The sequence below is a fragment of the Diadema setosum genome, chromosome 6 (genome assembly GCF_964275005.1).
Source record: "Diadema setosum chromosome 6, eeDiaSeto1, whole genome shotgun sequence".
NCBI lineage: Eukaryota > Metazoa > Echinodermata > Echinoidea > Diadematoida > Diadematidae > Diadema > Diadema setosum.
The window spans coordinates 10,709,478-10,728,551 of NC_092690.1; the positions used below are offsets into that span (position 1 = coordinate 10,709,478).

General features: G+C 42.2%; 1 protein-coding gene across 1 annotated transcript; it reads right to left on the reverse strand.

Moving 5' to 3' along the window:
- Positions 1 to 10,188: 10,188 nt before the first annotated feature.
- Positions 10,189 to 17,707, reverse strand: LOC140229520 (uncharacterized). The gene is made up of 4 exons (XM_072309768.1): positions 17,431 to 17,707; positions 16,008 to 16,819; positions 14,289 to 14,541; positions 10,189 to 11,735 (listed from the first exon to the last, which is right to left on the reverse strand). Exons 1-4 carry the CDS (start codon positions 17,705 to 17,707, stop codon positions 10,189 to 10,191), a joined length of 2,889 nt encoding a protein of 962 aa, XP_072165869.1.
- Between the last annotated feature and the right edge of the window lie 1,367 nt (positions 17,708 to 19,074).

The following is a 19,074-nucleotide window of genomic DNA, read 5'->3' on the forward strand; positions in this document are numbered from 1 at the left end:
CACGTATGCATAGGAAGATTTGCCGAGGCCAGTGGTATTGAAGATGCTTTTAATTTTACAGGAATATCACAGAGAAAGGCATTTCTCACCATCTTCTCTGTACATGTATTGCAAATTAAGTAAAAACTGACTTTGTGCTTTGATTCTGCTGAGTCATGTACAAATTGAAGTTACATCTGTGTTGCAAAGAAGTTCATAGAAACTGACTTTGTGCTGTAAGTCTGCCGAATCGTGTAGAAATTGAGGTTTGATTTCTGCAATTGTCTGTATTTTGTTGTTGTTGTCGTTTCACGAAAGTAATTTGTGTTTACATCATTTTATTTTGCCTTTGACAGTGCTTCCTAGGAGGAAAATATTTCTTCAGCAATGAGCTTGATATCTTGTTCACATCACTTAAATTTGCATATCGACTATTGTATTAGGAACCAGAAGGGATCAAAGTTATAAGTGTAAAATCTATGTGTAGATTTTTTTTAATCACCTTTCTTCTTCCTTTTCAATGCTACTGTGATGTATAATTTTTGTACTGAAATACTCCTAAATTCTGTACATGTATATCATTTGTCATATCACCTGTAACATACAAGTTGTGTACCTTTTCCATCTATGTTGTGGCAAACCTAAAAATAAAGGTGTGTGATACACGCAAGAGTAACAATTTCAGTGCTTATCAAATCTATGAATTTGTGAGTGTGTGTGTGTGCGTGTGTTTATTTTTTTATTTTTTAACATGAGATATTACTGCTGGTACAAGTTTTTTGTAGGATGTGTATGAATTGTTTGGATGTAGTGTGAAGGAATAGGAGGTCCCACATGTTTTATTGTATGCAGTATTATTTTACATACTGTATGCGTTTGACAACTGCATGTCGCTCAAGAATATGCTCCTTTTTTAGGTACATGTACTGTGAAAAACTACTTTCTCTGTTTAATATCTGTCTCTTAACTTGTACACACACACACACACACACACACGTGTCTATGGTGGAAACCGAGGACCCGTTTTACCCATAAGAATTTTACCACATCACCGGGGACCTGTGTGTCAGTAGGACTCTTGTCAACCGAGGACTCATTCGTATATTACCATCCAACCGAGGACTTACTGCAATATAATGATTATCAAGGACCTACAAACATGTACCCCTTCATGCAAAAGCATGCAAAAGCAGACCATTTGGAATGGTCTGCATACCGAGGATGTCCTCGGTTCTCTGTGTGTCCTTGGCTTAAATGTAAAGTTTGTATGTGTGTCCTCGTTTTACACCATGGGTAAGTGCACACACACAAACACACACACACACAAACACATTCTCTCTCTCTCTCTTTCTCTGTGTCTCATGTCTCTTCATTTATCTGGGACATTTTCTATTAGCAAAATCTCAGTACACATCACTCCAAAGAGTGTACGACACATACAAAAAAAAAAAAAAAAAAAAAAAATCACATTCTGGAATCCACATTGAAATGCTGGCACTTTTCTTCTGAACACAAAGTGTATTTAAAACGGTGTATCATATATGTTTTCCTTTTCTTTCTCTTTTCTCGCATGGCTACATTTAATTGGATACAAATGAACTAAACTCTACTGAATAGTGTGCAACGTTTTTAACTAAAAAGAGACATGCAATCACTACATGCCGCCATTTTTATTTATTTATTTATTTTTTGCTTTTAAATACAGTTGTGCAAGTTCCTAATCCTCTACAAGGGACAACCTACAATAAAGGAGAACAAGTCATTTCACATCTACTCTCTAAAAAAAAAATCGAGTGAAAATATTCACTCTTAATGGAGTGAATACAAAAAAGAGTGAATTTGGAGTGAAATTGGATTGAATTTTGAGTGAAAATGTTCATTTTCACTCATTTTGGAGTGACCTCGGGGATAACTCGAAGAATTTGGATTCACTCTAAATTCACTCTAAATTCACTCTAAATTCACTCTTTTTTGTATTCACTCTTTATTTTCACTCGATTTTTTGTTTTGTTTTTGAGAGTACAATGTACTGTACGTACAAACTGTATATTGCTACAACAACTTCATTTGCTCAAAGATGACTACACAATGAAAATTGCCATATTTATGCTTCCGCCACAGTGCCATTACAAGGCATTATATTTCTGGGTTGTCCGATTATAGCGTAATAGATTTTGAGGTACATGTATCCCAATGAAACTTGGCATATTTATGTATGGATGGATGAACAGGTACCCGCCCAACAGGAGGTGTTGGTTCTAATCCTCATAGCATGCAGCGGGAACTGCTTTTATTATTCAAATCAATGAAATTCTTCTGTCGAGATGTGTTCATTGCAACTGACTGACAAATTGCCCTACATCGACGTAAATAAGCACTGAATTGATCAGTGTTTTAGTAGTAGCCATGATAAAAAAATCACGGGCGAACGTACTCGAGCAGGATTCGAACCACAAAAATCGAACCACAAAAATCAAATGACCACAACACACCAAGGGAAAGGCTATCCCAATGATATAGTGCTTTGGCTGCCATGTTTCTTGTGCTCTCCTGAACATTGAACATTTTGTAGATACACTGTATGAGGTCTTGTCGCCCCAGTAATGATATCTACCATATATATTGCTGCAATATATATGGTAGATATCATTTATTTGCTACATGGAAAACTAGCCAATGTCAAGGAAGAATTTTGCTGTCTGAATGTTAAAAAAACAGTTGATATTAGATATCTAACTTTAATAACGAATACATTTGTTCAATGTGCATCCCTCCAAAGAAACACATTAAAGTGAAAACATAGTTTCGGTAAGGGTTTGAGAACCTGTCTTGCACCATTTCACATTCGCTTGCAATATATCGAAAGAGTCTACCAAGAAACTTATCTGGCTGACCCGATTTGCCAGGATGATGAGTTGTTTTGGAGCATTTTGAGATCAACTATAAGTTGATATACCAACTTTAATTCCAGAAGGATCCAGGTTAACTCGGTCTCGGGGAAAACTCGGCCCTATTTCAGACAATTTATACGCAGTTCGTGATCGGCATATTGTACACATAGGCGCACATTCATTTTGCAGGCGTGCCAAAGAGGTTCCTGGCCCGTAACTGCGACCAGCCAGAACGCGAAGCGCTCCCATAGTACAACACTGTACAATCCAGAGGGACAACTAGGCCTCGCAATCAAGGTGAGGCCGAGTTGTCCCCGAGTCCGAGTTAGCCAATATATCGAAAGAGTCTACCAAGAAACTTACCTGGCTGACCCGATTTGCCAGGATGATGAGTTGTTTTGGAGCATTTTGAGATCAACTATAAGTTGATATACCAACTTTAATTCCAGAAGGATCCAGGTTAACTCGGTCACTGGGAAAACTCGGCCCTATTTCAGACAATTTATACGCAGTTCCTGATCGGCATATTGTACACATAGGCGCACATTCATTTTGCAGGTGTGCCAAAGAGGTTCCTGGCCCGTAACTGCGACCAGCCAGAACACGAAGCGCTTCCATAGTACAACACTGTACAATCCAGAGGGACAACTAGGCCTCGCAATCAAGGTGAGGCCGAGTTGTCCCCGAGTCCGAGTTAGCCTGACCCCAATCAGGTAAGTTCTGAGATGCAAACATTTTTGGTTAATATTTTGCATTTTCGTCGTTACCCAACGAATACCTTGTCATTACAGCGTTATTCCACACATTTCTTAGGCATACGTGTACATTTTGGAGCGAAATTTGACAATTTTGCAGGTTCACTGAGAGAGGCGGCTGGAGTGCTGGAGTGATAACAAGCGCATGCAATCCATCCATCTGAGCACTTTTGAGACAAAATCATCTCCAGTCGACTCCCGTTATTAACAAAGTCCTCGGGACCACTAGTTTTCTTTCCTTTTATAGAAATTTCATTATAACATTATGACAATGCTGGGACCTGAGGTTTTTACTTCACTGTCTCCAGAATGTTGTTATTATCGTGTCCTTTCAAACAGGACTGCACTGTACTTTTCTCCTGCACTTGGCTTTGAAACTCCTTAAAACTGTATGGCCCATCTTCACATTTCTAAAAGCCACAGGAAATCCTATTGACAAATCATGGAAAAGGACAGTAGATCAAGGACTCCTGCGAATGTGGACAGTCCGAGGCGGTCCAAATTTATCAATGCCATATTGTATGTGTGGTCTGTGACTCTGTATCACCACATAGATTTGTACTACATGTACACTGCATTCACACTAATGCTTCACACTAGTGCATACAGGCAAGCTGTTACACACTACAGCTGTACCAGATATGACCTCTACCCAACTACTAGTAGCTTACTTGCACCATGCAGTCATGAAAAATGAAAGCATTCCTTGGTACATTGTACTTCCCATTCTCTCTGAAGATAAAGTTTCAGACATTCAAGGCAACTTTCAAGATACATTTCTTGGTTTTTTTTTTCATATCGCAAATGTGATCTGGAAATAAAATAAACAAATTGTAAGCTGGTATTAGCCCTTCATAAAATGTAGTAATGAAATGTTAGCTTAATCTGATAATCCCTTCATTGTGAATGCTGAAGAGTTCTACATCCCGTTTTGCTGTTTTTGTTGTTCTATTTATTGCACTGAGCACAGCTTATTGAGATGAAGCACATGGATAGACTATAAACTTACTTCAAACACTCTTTTCTCCATAAACATTTTACAGAGTGTGTACTTTCTCTCCATTATTTAGAAAGGCTTGGAAAGCAGGGGCGGATCCAGGAATTCCGTAAAGAGGGGGCGTGTTTACAAAATTAAAGGGGGGGGGGGGGGCGCACGCACCCCTCCCCCCATTTTTTTCTTTTTATTTCTTTTGTTTCAACAAAAAATAAAGGGGGGGGGGGGCGTGCGCCGGTTGCGGTCCTCCCTGGATCCGCCCCTGGAAAGTCAATTTGTATTGAGTTTTATATCATTTCAAAGCTCAGAGTTGTAAGCTTAAGGGGGTTTCACACCAAGCTTTACGTAGAGTTGCGTAGAGTTGCGTAGCGACTACGCCGAAATCGGCTGCGTACTCATGAAAAATAGTTGTGATGATCCGCGCAGGATCGGCGTAGTCCAAGCGTAGGGTTACGTACGGTTGCGTAGGAAGCGCGTATCAGCGTAGCTTATTCAGCGTGTAGCGGGCGTAGAGTTGCGTACATAAACGTAGGTCGGGCGTACAGGCCGCGTAGAGTTGCTTACAGTTGCGTGAAGTTGCGTACCGCGTTCGTATGCACAAATTATTGAAGCTGCAGAGCTATTTCAGCATTGCTTTCTGTTTCTTATTCCACTAATTACCTGCTGTTCAAACATAATTATGGTGAGGAGGTTAAAATCTTTGCTGATATCGTCAGTTCTCCATCATTCAGCTGTCCTAGAAACAATATTCGCATAAAAACGAATATTTAGCAAAAAATAGAAAAGAGAAGAAAATGAGACGTTGCAAGAATCAGAAAATTAAGAATATAGAAGTGTATAGGTCAAATCTCGGATCCAGCGGAGACCAAGGGGCAGTATTAACAACTGATGAAAAAACTGCATGCTGCCGATGTTTGTTCATATATCAATTTCACGGGAATGGAGCCCATGCGTTCAATGAACTCTTGACACGAAATACACCGAGAATTACATAATAAGATATCAATTTCATGAGTTCTTTAGAACCTATTTCAAACTTGCTCTAACCTTCATTTGATAAAGATGACCAGCAGCTTATGAAGTAACTTCAAGTTCGTGGAAACGCGTGCAATGCCCACCTGCCAGACATGGAACAACTGTAGCGTGGCAACACAAGCAGAGCAGAAAATGAGCAAATGAACTATACCTCATGGTGCCATAGATGGGAAGATGAGATACCCATCATTTAGATCAGTGTGACTAAATGGCACCTGAAATGGCAGTAGGTTCTTCTACCTTATGGGCATCCAACCCATCAATAACAATAGGAGACAACATGTCTTTATACCGATTTCCCTTATGCTTCTCCAGAATTCTTCTCCAGAATTCTCTACTAGCGTGCCACATACTCGTTGCGTTTGCACTCATGTCTTCGTGCGCTATCCTGGTTGATCACTAAAAACATAGTAAACTGTAGCCTACCTTCCACCCCAATCTAATTCTTCTCTTTTATGGCTGATACAGCAGCTTCTTAGCCTTCTTGTTATAGTCTTCACGAGCCTTATCACAGAGCATTGGGTGCTATTGAACCAACTCCATTACAACGTGTACCCTTTCTTGGTCAGTTAAAACTAACAAGGCGGAGAGCACATTTTTGTTTCCTCTACCTCGGTGATTTAGGGAACTTAATTCCCACTGGAGCTTCATTGCCAGATTAGTTCACACAGTTCTGGCAAATCGCCTGCATCTTGATCAGTAGAGGCATGTAAAATGAGCAGGAGAAGAATTTTTGCACCAGCCACAGCAATTTGCTCTTCTTCTTTTTTTTTTTAATGTATTCGGCCTTTTCGGCCTTTTGCAGTTATTAGGCCCACAAAAGATATAATGAAGAGTAGAAGAGCACATGATGATATTCACCAGCGATTCAGAGTCCAGTGGGGTGAATGATATCATACAGTTTTCAAACATGGATCACATTGGACTGCCAAATCTTCACCAATAAAAATAGTCTACGCAATCGTAAGCAACACTACGTAAATGTACGCCAGGTCTACGCAAGTCTCCGCAAATGTCTACGTAACAGTACGTAACAGTACGCAACACTACGCCATGTCATACGCAGGCCGAAAAAGTTCCTTCGTGTGAACACGGTTTGATGGCGTACTGTTGCGTATGAATGGCGCACAGTTGCGTAGTGTTGCGTATACTTGCGTAAAACCTGCGTATCAGTGCTCTACGCGGAGGGTACGCGAAAAAATTAAACATGTTTAATTTTTTGCGTACATCTCGCGTAGGTATTTTGCGTCCCTCGGCGTACTCTTTCGTAGAGTTGCGTACTTACAGCATACAGATGCGTAGTGTTGCGTAGTCACTACGCAACGCTACGCAACTATACGTAACTCTACGTAAAGCTCGGTGTGAAACCCCCTTTAGAGTCTGCTCTTTAAAAAACTACCATTAATCAAATATCCATGCCTCAACTTTTAGGTGGTTGCATGATGCAGGGTTACATGATACTGCACTTAAATACATACATGGGCAAGATGTCCTGGATGGATGGCTCTAGGGGTGGTATTCCGAAAATCTTCCTAAGTTTCTTCCTAAGTCATAAAGTTAGGAAGTGCTTAGGAAAGACAGAATTGGTATTCTGAAGTTTCTTCCCAGGAACTTCTTAATGCAAACATTAGGCCATCCTCATCCCCGTCCACTGTTCTTTTCAATCAAAGTCAATACAAAATGCTGTATCATAGGGAACAAACCGATGACAATCGCATTATTAGGGTTAAAAACATGTGTGAGCGGCATGTCCTATTTCTCATGCCCATTTCACGCATCAAAGTTAATGTTGCATGCAGTGAATGACAAGCACCTATCAAGATGTTTTGCAGCTTGCTATATCTTAAAGGACAAGTTCACCTTCAGTAACATAAGGATTGAGAGAATGTAGCAATATTGGCGGAACACATCATTGAAAGTTTGAGGAAAATCGGATAATCCGTTCAAAAGTTATGAATTTTTGAAGTTTTTGTGCAGTCACCGCTGGATGAGAAGACTACTGCAGTGTATGATGTCACATGCGTACAACAATATAAGGAAAATATAAAGAGAATTTCACAAAATTTCATCTTTTGAAAAAAGTACACATTCCCTTGACTCATCACTGACATGTTATGGGTAATATTATTCCCATTGCCTTTAGAAAGAGGCAAGTCAAGTGCTCTTTTATCATGCGAAAAAAGTGAAAATATGTTGAATTTTCTTTACATTTTCTTTATACTGTTGTAATCATATGACATCACGAGCCTTAGTAGTCTTCTCATCCAGCGGTTCCAACACAAAAGTTTTAAAAAATCATGACTTTTGCATCGATTGTCCAATTTTCCTCAAACTTTCACTGATGTGTTCTACTAATATTGCTGCATTCTCTTAATCCTTATGTTAATGAAGGTGAACTTGTCCTTTAACAACATACTTAGGACAGGGGTGGGGCTTTCCTAATAATCTTCATAAAATTCTTTCCTAGCTGCATTCTAGAATACCAACACTACTTCTTCCTAAGTTTGAAATTTGCATACTTCATCCTCATTTGCATATCTACCCAAGTTTCTTCCTAAGTTTAGGGAAAAAGGTTAGGAAGACACTTAGTCCATGGGCCAAGACCCGAAAAATGGGTTGTTGGTACAACCTGAGGTGGCAAAACCTTCTTGGTGTCATTTTGTTTGTCGGGCATAGATATGCTTATCAAGCTATGATAGCATTTCCAAATGAGTAGCTTAGTCATAATAAATGAATTTTTAACCAATTTGGTCTCGTTTTTATATCCCTGTACTTCTGAATCGAAACTAACCGCTGTACAAAGAAGAGCGCTGCCTTCTGTATGTCCACAGGTGTTCTGTTGTAAACGCGGTGCGCTTAGTCTTTATTCAAGGCAGCGAAGGGAATATCCAAAGTGTTATGATGTCCACAGCTGTCATGCGGTGCGCTTAGTCTTTATCTAGACGGCGAAGGGAATATCCAAAGCTTAATATACAGTGTATATCCCTTTATCTAAAAACAACAACAAAAAAGCAACTCCTCATGAATTTTGCCGTATTTTTCAATTATTCATCATTTTCCGGTGAAAACGCTAATTCCGTCTCTGTGTGCGTGTGTGTGTGTGTGTGTGTGTTTGTTTGTTTTGTTTTTTTGCCTGATTAACAAAAATATTCTGGTAAACACTACTAAAAAGAAAAAAAAAACAATGTACTGCTATCACGTCTACAGTTCCTAATAAAAGGGATTATCTATACTGTTTTTATACTACCCTCTCAACAAATACATCAGTTTTAAACAAAAATCACGCTGTTCATTTATAATATTATTTATTATAATGTATTGGAGTGTACTGGTTTGTTGTTTTTGCATTATCTTTCATTGTTGGATGGAAATAAAGCGACATTGGTGTGGCATTAGCGTTTTCACCGTAGCGTTTTCACCGGAAATGATGAATAATTGAAAAATACGGCAAAATCCACGAGGAATTTTTTTTTTTTTTTTTTTTGTGGATAAAGGGATATAAACTGTATCATAAGCTTTGGATATTCCCTTCGCCGTCTTGAATAAAGACCAAGCGCTGTGGACATCATAACCTTTGGATATTCCCTTCGCTGCCTTGAATAAAGACTAAGCAAGCCGCATTTACAACAGAACACCTGTGGACATACAGAAGACACTGCTCTTCTTTGTTTAGAAGTTAGTCTTGATTCAGAAATATAGGGATATACAGAGACTCCAACCCCAAGCACCTTCTGATCTGGAGATTCTCCCGCCCGAAACCCCTAGCAAACGGGAGACTCCAAGTTGATGTGTGCGAGGCGCGAATTTCCTAGGGTTCTAGGTGTTCTCTGGTGTTATCTAAGGCTTATTTTTTTTTCAACATACGATAAAAATAAGTAAGAAATCCTTTCCACCGGGAGACACAGAGCCAGGGCGGGAGAAATCACATCTCAAACGGGAGAACGGGAGATTTTGCAAAAAATGGGCTTTCGGCGGGAGATCTCCCGTCGAAAACGGGAGAGTTGGAGTCTCTGGATATAACGAGACCAAATCGGTTAAAAATTCGTTTATTATGACTAAGCTACTCATTTGGAAATGCTATCATAGCTTGATAAGCATATCTACATGTATGTCCGACAAACAAAATGACACCAAAAAGGTTTTGCCACCTCAGATGGTACCAATATCTGGCCGGGCCCATGGACTAACTAAGGAAGAAACATAGGGAGCCACTTAGGAAGAAACTTAGGAGGATTTTAAGAAAACCACTTAGGAAAAACATCTAAGGAAGGAATTTCTTCCTAGGAAAGATTTCAGAATACCACCCTAGGTCCCCTACATGGGACCTACTGTTCAGCCAGTGATCAAGTTCCCCCCAGATCGCAATCATGGGCGATCAGTGATTGCATACGCGATATGTCGCAATCAATGTATGCCGAATTGCATACAATCAATTGATTGTGACACATCGCGTATGCGATCACTGATTGCCCGTGATCGCGATCTGGGGGGAACTTGATCGCTGGCTGAACTGTATATGAGTTCTTAGTTTTTCCTAGTTGTCAGTGCTGTGGTGTTGTTGTGCATCAGTCTGTGTGGGAAGGTCTGCATCTAACACCTTGTGCCGAAACATGTGGGTGGTGTAGGTCTGGTTGAGGGAGAAGGACTTGCCACAAATGTTGCAAGAGAACGGCTTCTTGTCCTCATGCATGGAACGCATGTGGTTCTGCAGAGAGTACTTGACAGTGAACCCCTTTCCACAGATCAGGCACACAAATGGGCGGATGCCGCGGTGGCGCCGCTCGTGCGCAGTCAACCCGGCCCGGTTCGTGAAGCCCTTGTTGCAGTGGGCACAGAAGAAGCGCATCTCACGGGTCCTGTGCATGCGTCGCTTGTGCTCGTAAACGCCGTTCTTGAGGCGGAAGCCCCGGCCGCAGAGCTCGCACTTAAACGGCTTCAGACCCGTGTGCTCCCCCTGGTGGTTGTTGAGGGCGCTCTCCGAAGCAAACGTTCGGGGGCACAGGGAGCAGCGATACATGCGGTTTTGCTCGTGGTTCTTGGCGTGTTCCAGGAACTTTGCTTCACTCACAAAGACCCGTGGACAGTGATCGCACATGAATGTTCCTATCCCTTTGTGGATTTCCTTCTCATGCTCCAGTGCTGTGGAGCTCTCCATGTATCTCTTGGGACAGTAGCGGCACTTGTAAGGCCTGGGCTTTGTGTAGTAATCTGCAGTCTTTCCAAGCATATCTTTTGGCTCATCTGGCACTCCTTTCTTCTTTGTCCGAAGAGATTGTCCACATTGTGCTTCAGGCAATGTATCGTGGTTCATCTCATCGTGGTTTTCAGTGAGCTCAATATGGTCTGCAGTGATCTCAGTGTGGTTTGCAGTTTGGTAAAGTTGCTCTTCAGCTAATCTTGTTTTCCCACCTCCCCTATCTTCATGTCTTTCTAGTATTCGTTTTGATACTCTCTTTTCTCTTGGTTTCGCTTTCTCCTTGCCTTTGTAATTACTCATGAATTCTTTGTGAGTCATTTCATGCTCCACGCACTCTCGCTTTTTCACAAAGCAAACAGAACAAAAGCGGCAGGCATGATTCCGCCTGACGGGAATGCCATGAATGTCCCTCTCATGGCGATAGAGGGCTCCCTGCGTCTTATACGACTTGTCACACTTGGGGCACTTGTGCACTCTTTCTCCGTGCGTGGCTATGTGCCGTGTCAGCATGAAGGTGTTGCGCTGTTTCTCACCACAAATTGGACACGTGTACTCCTTTGCGAACTCGTGGAACATTGAATGGGCCTTGAGACGACCCTCTAAATCAAAACTTTTTCCACACACTCTGCACACAAAGCGCTTCGGCTCTGTCGGGACTGCTGGAACATCATTCTGCGTTGGCTTCGTGGTGTCTGTCTTGCTCCCGCTATCTTTGGCAACTTCACTTTCGGGAGCCTTTTTCTCCTTTCCCTTGAGCCTCCATGTCACAATGGGACAAAGTTCCTTGACCCTTTCTGGTTCATGATCAAATTTGATGTGCCTCATCATACGCTTGGCTGTAGGGAGCTCCTCCTCACACTGATCACAGCAAAAATTGTCCTTCTCTGAAAAAAAATTGAAGCGTGAGAGAAAAAAATGTCAGCTTTTTTGTTGACATGGCTATCATTTATTGTCATTTGGGTGATAAAAGCCCCTCAAACTTGGGTGAAAATCACATTTTGGGAAAAACTCATCAGATAATCAGTAGAGTGGCATCTTGTTCATTTGCAAGCTGCCTCAACACCGCAATGAAGGCCACAACAGCATGTCAACAGAAAGGTGATTGCATTTGCTATAGTGCTTTGGCTGCCATACTTTTTTGTTCTCATGAACACTTAACATTCTGAGATACGAGGTTTTGTCGCCCCAACAGTGATACAATCCACTATTGTTCCCTACCACTGTCAAGCAACCCTAACCCTAGCACACAACACTGCAGTCAACACGTAGTAAAATGATTCATCTTGATGCTCATGCATCATATCATTTTTATCATGCTGCAGACATGGACTTCCGTCCATATATTCACATGTTCATGAAAAAAGGCCAAACACATGCACAGATGTATACCGGTTTATTTTCAGATAATGTTTGACAATGCAGTGACATATGTTTCATGGGATAGCAGAAAATTAGTTTTGTTGTTATTTCATTGCTTTGATTTCTACATGCAGCAAAACTCTTTTGATCTGACTCTTTTGGTCAGACTTCACAGAGGCCTTAAAGGGAACTCAAACCCAAAGAGCAATGTGGATTGAGTGAAAACAGCAACATTAGTAGAATACATCAGTGAAACTTCAAGGAATATTGGACAATCAATGCAAAAGTTACGAATATTTAAAGTGTTAGTGTTGCACCGCTGGAAGAGGAGACTGCTAGAGGTTATGACGTATGTGTGGCCAACAATATACAGAAAATATAAAGAAAATTCCACAAAAATTCACTTTTCTAGTATAATAAAAGAGCACTTGACTAACTGCTTTCGGAAATCAGGGGGAATAACTGCTACCCTTACAGGGTGTGTCACACCTTTCTGGGCATGCTTTGCGTGCGACTTGCGAAGAACAATTTTTACTACCCAGAAGTCCCCACAGATGACCCGCACATATCACGGCATATCATGGCACGTATCTCACCCGTAGTCGCCCGAAGGTGCACACACAAATCCTTTAAACCCATAACCATATGCCCTGTCACACCTTTCCGGGCAAGCTACGCGGGCTTGTTGCATGTGGGGATTTTCCAGCATACCGGACATTTTCTGAGGACAGACAAGGATGTGGGCAAGTTTTGCATGTGTCTAACTTGCTGGACGCGTTCTACTTAAGTTCTACTTGCGCTAATTCTGTGTGACCTGCTTGCCAGGCGTCTGGGGGGCCGACAACTCAGTGAAGGAATTCCTCTGATGGAATGGTAGAAATCCCACAGAATGTCATTATCTTGGCCGCATACGGGGACAGCGAAGTATCTGCGTGGGAAGTGCCCGCGAGGTGCTGCTGCTAAGGGCCTCCTACTGGCGTTCTGCGTGGACCTCTGCGGCAATCCCTGCGACTCCCGCGGAAAAGGTTTGGTCATGCTCAAACCTTGGAGGGGGGGTAAATCGAACTTGCGTACGCACTTCTGGGCAACTATGGGAGAGATACGCACTAGGTACTGTAAGGTGCAAAACTTCCCAAGACACGGTATGACAAGGCCCTGAGCATGCTCAAAACTTGTTCCGAGTCACCCTCTGGGGGGTTTGCCTGCAGAGGTACACGCAGAACACAAGTAGTACACCCTTACCAGCAGCACCTCGCAGGCAACTCCAAAGTAGGTGCTTCGGCGTACTCGGAAGTTGCTCATAACAGAAAAGGGATCAGTTCAAAACTCTCACGCAGGTCACATGGAACACATGAAACAAGTGCGAACTGGCAACATTCTTGGCTGTCCGCAGAAAATTCTCCTGCATGCCGGAAAATCCCTACTCTCAACAAGCCCGTGTAGCTTGCCCGGAAAGGTGTGACACGGCCTTAACATACTGTATGTCTGTATCAAGTTGATGAAATATGTAATTGAAGGGGTCGGTGCAATATAGTGCTAACCCACACAATGTTCATTTTGAGATAATCGCTGTTGAATGTTTTGAAAGTCCATACATTGTACATTGATAAGACATGAATGCATGCATTTTTTACCATCTTATTGGTTGAATTCAAATATGATATTTTCACGGAGGTTAGAGTGAAGGATAAGGATTATGAAAATGCATGTAACTCAATTTTGACAGAAGTGTGGGTTAGCACTATATTGCACCGACCCCTTCAATTTTCAGGAAAAGTGAATTTTTGTGGAATTCCTTTCACCAAAACTTTAAAAATTCATAACTTCTGCATCAATTGCCCGATTTTCCTCAAACTTTCACTGATGTGTTCTACTAATGTTGCTGCTTTTATTCAATCCACATTGCTCTTTGGGACAGGGTTCCCTTTAACCCTAATAATTGGGGGGAGGGGGGCTGCTTTTTTTTCCCCAACAAATAAAAAAAGTGTCAGGAACCCTTTCCATATCTGCAATCATACAGCACAACAAAAGAGCTCTCCTTTAAAAGCAAGCACAGCTCAACGAGACTTTGGTCATACCTTCATTGTGGTGAAGATCATTCAGCTTGGTTTTAAAGCCGACAAGGTCACTGTACTCCTCACTGTAGAAAACCATGAGTTCCATACCCGGCTCAATGACTTTTGTGACCCGGAAGTAGATATCTCCGAGGACCTGGACAGCTTCTAGGTTCTGCTCCTCCATATTCCGGGCACATCGAATGTGGGCCAAGGCGCTGGACTGGTTCTTCCCTTTTCCGTCTACATAGAGGAACACTTTCCCCGTCAGGCAAAGCTATAGCATGGTGTGAAAGACAACAGGAAAACACTAAATTTGTGTTAACTGCAAAGTTGTATCTGTCTGATACGGTGTGGAGAGTAAAACTGCAACAAAGGTTTTTTTCTGATGGAACCCTGCGACTGTCGTAGGGCAAAGCTCTTGTGTTGCCATGTGTTGTGAACTTGTGTTACAAACCCAGCGAGAGCAAATTTGTTCACCCTCTTTTGTCCTCCTTCTTTGTTTTTGTTTTTGGGCTACCACTCTAAATGTCTCAAATATCAATATTTAGTTACACTACATAAATATGAAGAAAAGTGAAATGATGAACTGACAAAGTTGCGATATCACATTCCACTCATCAATTCTCTTTCCCCGAGATGATAATTTGTGACCCGCTACAACAAAAGGATCCAAAAGTCGGGGGAGGACAATTTTCTGAAAATGGCATGATGTTATTCCCTTACTCTTCTACTTTAATTTCATATATAGCACAACTCATAAAAGTACTCGGTTGCGGAGATATCAAAGATTTTATCAGCGCATGTCAAGTGGTTGAGGAAATCAGAGTTTCAAGAAAAACGCTTTCAAAGTTGTCCTTCCGACGCTATCATGGTCACGGCGAGGCAAGACAGTTTTCACGGGTTGACAATAGAAGGTATGCTCCTAGCGACCTCCGCCGAGTTCAGTCAAGCTTAGCGCCAGCGGTCTACGCACAACCAATCGGTAATCAGGTTGCCACGCACTGACCAATAAGATCACTCCCTCGTTGCTAGGGGCGGAGTCTAGCTGTTGGGCTAAATCCAAATCTTCGGACACGTTTCTCTTACATTGAAAGTCTGAAAATCATGGCCCAGAAAAACGCTGATTTCTTGCTTTTCCTTTGATCATTTAGCTTCGAAATTTCGGCAGATTACGGACAAAGCATTAGACTACAAAATTATGCCAAAAACAGAAATCCGATTGTTTTGACCAACTTTGATGATGTGACTTCAGACTCGATTTTCTCTGCTCAGCCGTCAGCGACTTTAGGATCCTTTTGTTGTAGCAGGTCACATTTAGCCTTGACACTATATCCGTTCAACGTTCTGACTTGATTTTTTTCATTTACTTATGATTTCAAGAGAATACCTGCTGAATTCTACTACACCGGACGCTGTTCACAGCACACGCAGAAAGGCTTTTGAGTTTGGCACTTAAGTGTAGAAGCCACCGGCGGCCATTTTTGAAACTCAAATTCCCACCACAGTAATCTCCACCCTACCCATGCATTCTCCACAACTCGCTATGGGGTTCACAACAAAGTTGCTGCATGCCCTTCTATACCATGGTCTACACCACATAAACTATAGTGAGTGGGGCTAGCACATTCACTTCTTTGTATGAGAGTCTAAAAATAGCAAACGCCAGCTTCAATGCACTGTCCATTGCATAGTAGAATTCAGTGAAAATACCTAGTTGTACCCTTTGACATTTGACCTTACCTCCCATGTAGACTCCTTAGTTGAACCATTCTCTTCATCCAGGAGGTCGCCCTCATAGGGACCGAACAAAACTCCTTTCTCAATCCGCTTCTTAGCTTTCACACCGGAGATATTTTCCTTCTCCTCTCCACAATATTTGAAGGACAGACAGTCTGGCAGGACAGGGACGAGTTCGTTTCCTGCCTTCTCAGACTGAGTCTTCCCAATGAGGGCGCTGCGACGAGGCATGGAGACCTGCTGTAAAACGGTCAAGACTCTCTTCTGTGCGAGAGGAGGTGTGCTGCTTTGAAAGGCAGGTGAAGTGGTGTAATGGGAAGAGGCCAAAGAATCTGGGATAACCGTAGCACTCTGCTGGGATGCAGAAGAATCATCGGGCCTTAAGGCATCCCCATGTCTCACAGGGGCTTGTGCTGTGGAGTGTTGTGGGGAGTTTCGTCTTTCCCTTGTTGGCGAAGTGTCTGCTGCTGGAGCTATGGCCTGATTGACCATGCTTCCTTGAGTCTGGAGGAGTGACACGGCTGAACGAGTAGCTGTGGATTGACTGTCCAAGAAAGGTCTTCTGAGTGAGGGGGACTCTGCGTCCTGATGCTCGCGCTCTGTTGCCTGAGGATGATTTGTAGTAGGTTCCAGGACCCGGTCCCCGGGATCCCTGAGCTGACTTTGACCCCGATTGCCGTTGGTGACAGGAGGAAAACAGGTCAGAGTTGTCTGCTGGAGTAAAGTGAGCTGTTGAACGCCGGGAGAAAAGTTTAGTGGTTCATCACCACGAGGTGGCAGAGACAGGTTGGGAGTGGGCAGCACTGGAGTTGGACCTACATGTATGGAACAGAAATTTAAGAATGATCAACTAAGCAGTAATCTCCTCCATTTTTTTTTTGAAATCTTTTAACTGAATACCAACCACTCTCCTATGAAATTATACAAGAAACATAGGGTTGATACAAGGCAGGTCAGAGTTGCACCTACATTGTACTATGAAATCAGCGCACAAAGTATTATCAGGTAAGAAACAAACTACAAATTTCTCATTTTGTTGTTGTTTTCTTTTTAAACGTGCAAACACTTGTTATTAGAGTTTGTATAAAAAGTGACAACTTGAAAAGAGAATGTCAAAAACATTAATCTGTTGAAGAAGAGTTCCCGAGTATACTCGGGCAGGAGTCCATGCGAAATGAGCGCTGTAGCAAAAGCAGCTCGTCTTCCACGGCTTCACAAACAGAGATTCAAGTTAATCAGATATGGCTCTGAAGAAAATTGTATTATAAAGAAATCATATCATGCACATACCATATATGTATATACACGTGTACATATCAATAAATTGATATTCATATCATATTAAGGGAGACATGAAAAGCATCTTTGAACTACTTACGTAAGATGTGCATTTCAAAATAAGATGCTTTAAAATAGGGAAGCTGACCTGGAAAGATTGACCTCAGAGTGGACTGGGCAGAGTGGCTGGTGGCAAAGTCACCCTGACCCCTCACTTCTCCATGCTCCATCATAAAAGGGGCCTGTGGGGGCACTGGCAGCAGGTTGGGGTGGAAGGGAACTTGTTGTGGGTAGTGCGGCACGTGGTGTGGATGTTGTGGCCGAGGTGCAGACTGGAATTGTGTGTGGTGCCCACGTTGAGGAGGAGGGTTATGCTCCTGGCTGTAGTAGCCTGGGCAGCGGTTGTCTCTGAAGCTTGGATCCATCACCAAGTATCGTCTACTGCTGCTGTCAAACCGGCAACTGACTGAGTGTGTATAAAGTCAAGACCATTACATGTACTGGTAAAGAACCAGCATTAAGGTGCGACCTCCTTGTGCCAAATTATATCACGACAATGCGCAAAAGCACAAGGAGGTTTTACATGGTAGCTGGCAGTCAAACTTTGGATGGTGTTATGGTTGAAATATGGGCGGTTTGCTTTACACTTGACTTCCGTAACCCGTTGAAGACAGTCCTGTTTATACTCGGGAAGGGGTTAATGGGAAATGTGTCTTGTAGCAATATCAGTCTGTCTTCAACAGCCTAACAAACCAGTAAAACATGTTAATGAACCTGTCTGTATTAATGACCATCTGCCTAGATAAAGATCACCTTTACTGCTCTCTTGTGGGGTTTTTGAACACTATTACATTGCTACAAAGTTTGTTTGTTTTTTCGACTGCCATAACATAAAGATCACACTGGTGTTTAGATCTCCTTCATGCCAACAGCAGTAAGGCTATGGAATGCACTCCCTGCAGATGCCCTCACCACCACATCACTGGGCGTCTTCAGGACTCGCATATCCGCATGTTAGCTCCACACTGGAGCTTTTTTTTTTTTTACTCGCACCATGTATAATATTTGCACAACCATCCACCGGCATCACATACTCAAGTTTCATCCTTAGCATCATATCCAGAATTGGACTTTGCTGAGTACCGACGTAAATGTAAACGTACAATGCACATAGGGCCTTCTAATCATATATCTGAATTTAGAGTTCTACAAGTGTACAGTATACATGCAAACACATCTTCTTTGAACTTCATGCAGAGATTGCCTAGAAGCTGTAGGATTGTACATGTACGTGCCATCAGAGTGCGACACCTGAAGTATTGAATAAATTGAATACCGGTACCATTCGCCAAAACCACGTCCAAAATATATAATTATATTTCTACATTCAAATCAGTCTGCTAGTCTACAACTCCTTCTCACTGTGTTTTCTTTCCCCAACTTCCACCCAAGATGCCAGAGATGAACACCTCCTCTGTCCCTAATTTTTTAGCTTTTAAATTCTGAATTTGTAAAGAGATTAGACTTTAACAATGTTGGTGCTAGACGAGCGGACCCAGTTTGCAGCAGGTTAAGGCCTTTTGAAGGCTAGTAGTATCGTGGTTAAACGGGCAACAGAAACTGAATAATTTTTCTTTTTTTTTTTCTTTTAGTTGGAAGAGATACCAAAGGACAGTTACCCTTGTCGTAAACTTCATCCAGAAAATTTGCAACCACCAAGCAAGATGACATGGGGGGTGTTTCATCAACGCTTGTCAGTGCCGACAAACGTTGATGAAACACCCCCCTGGTT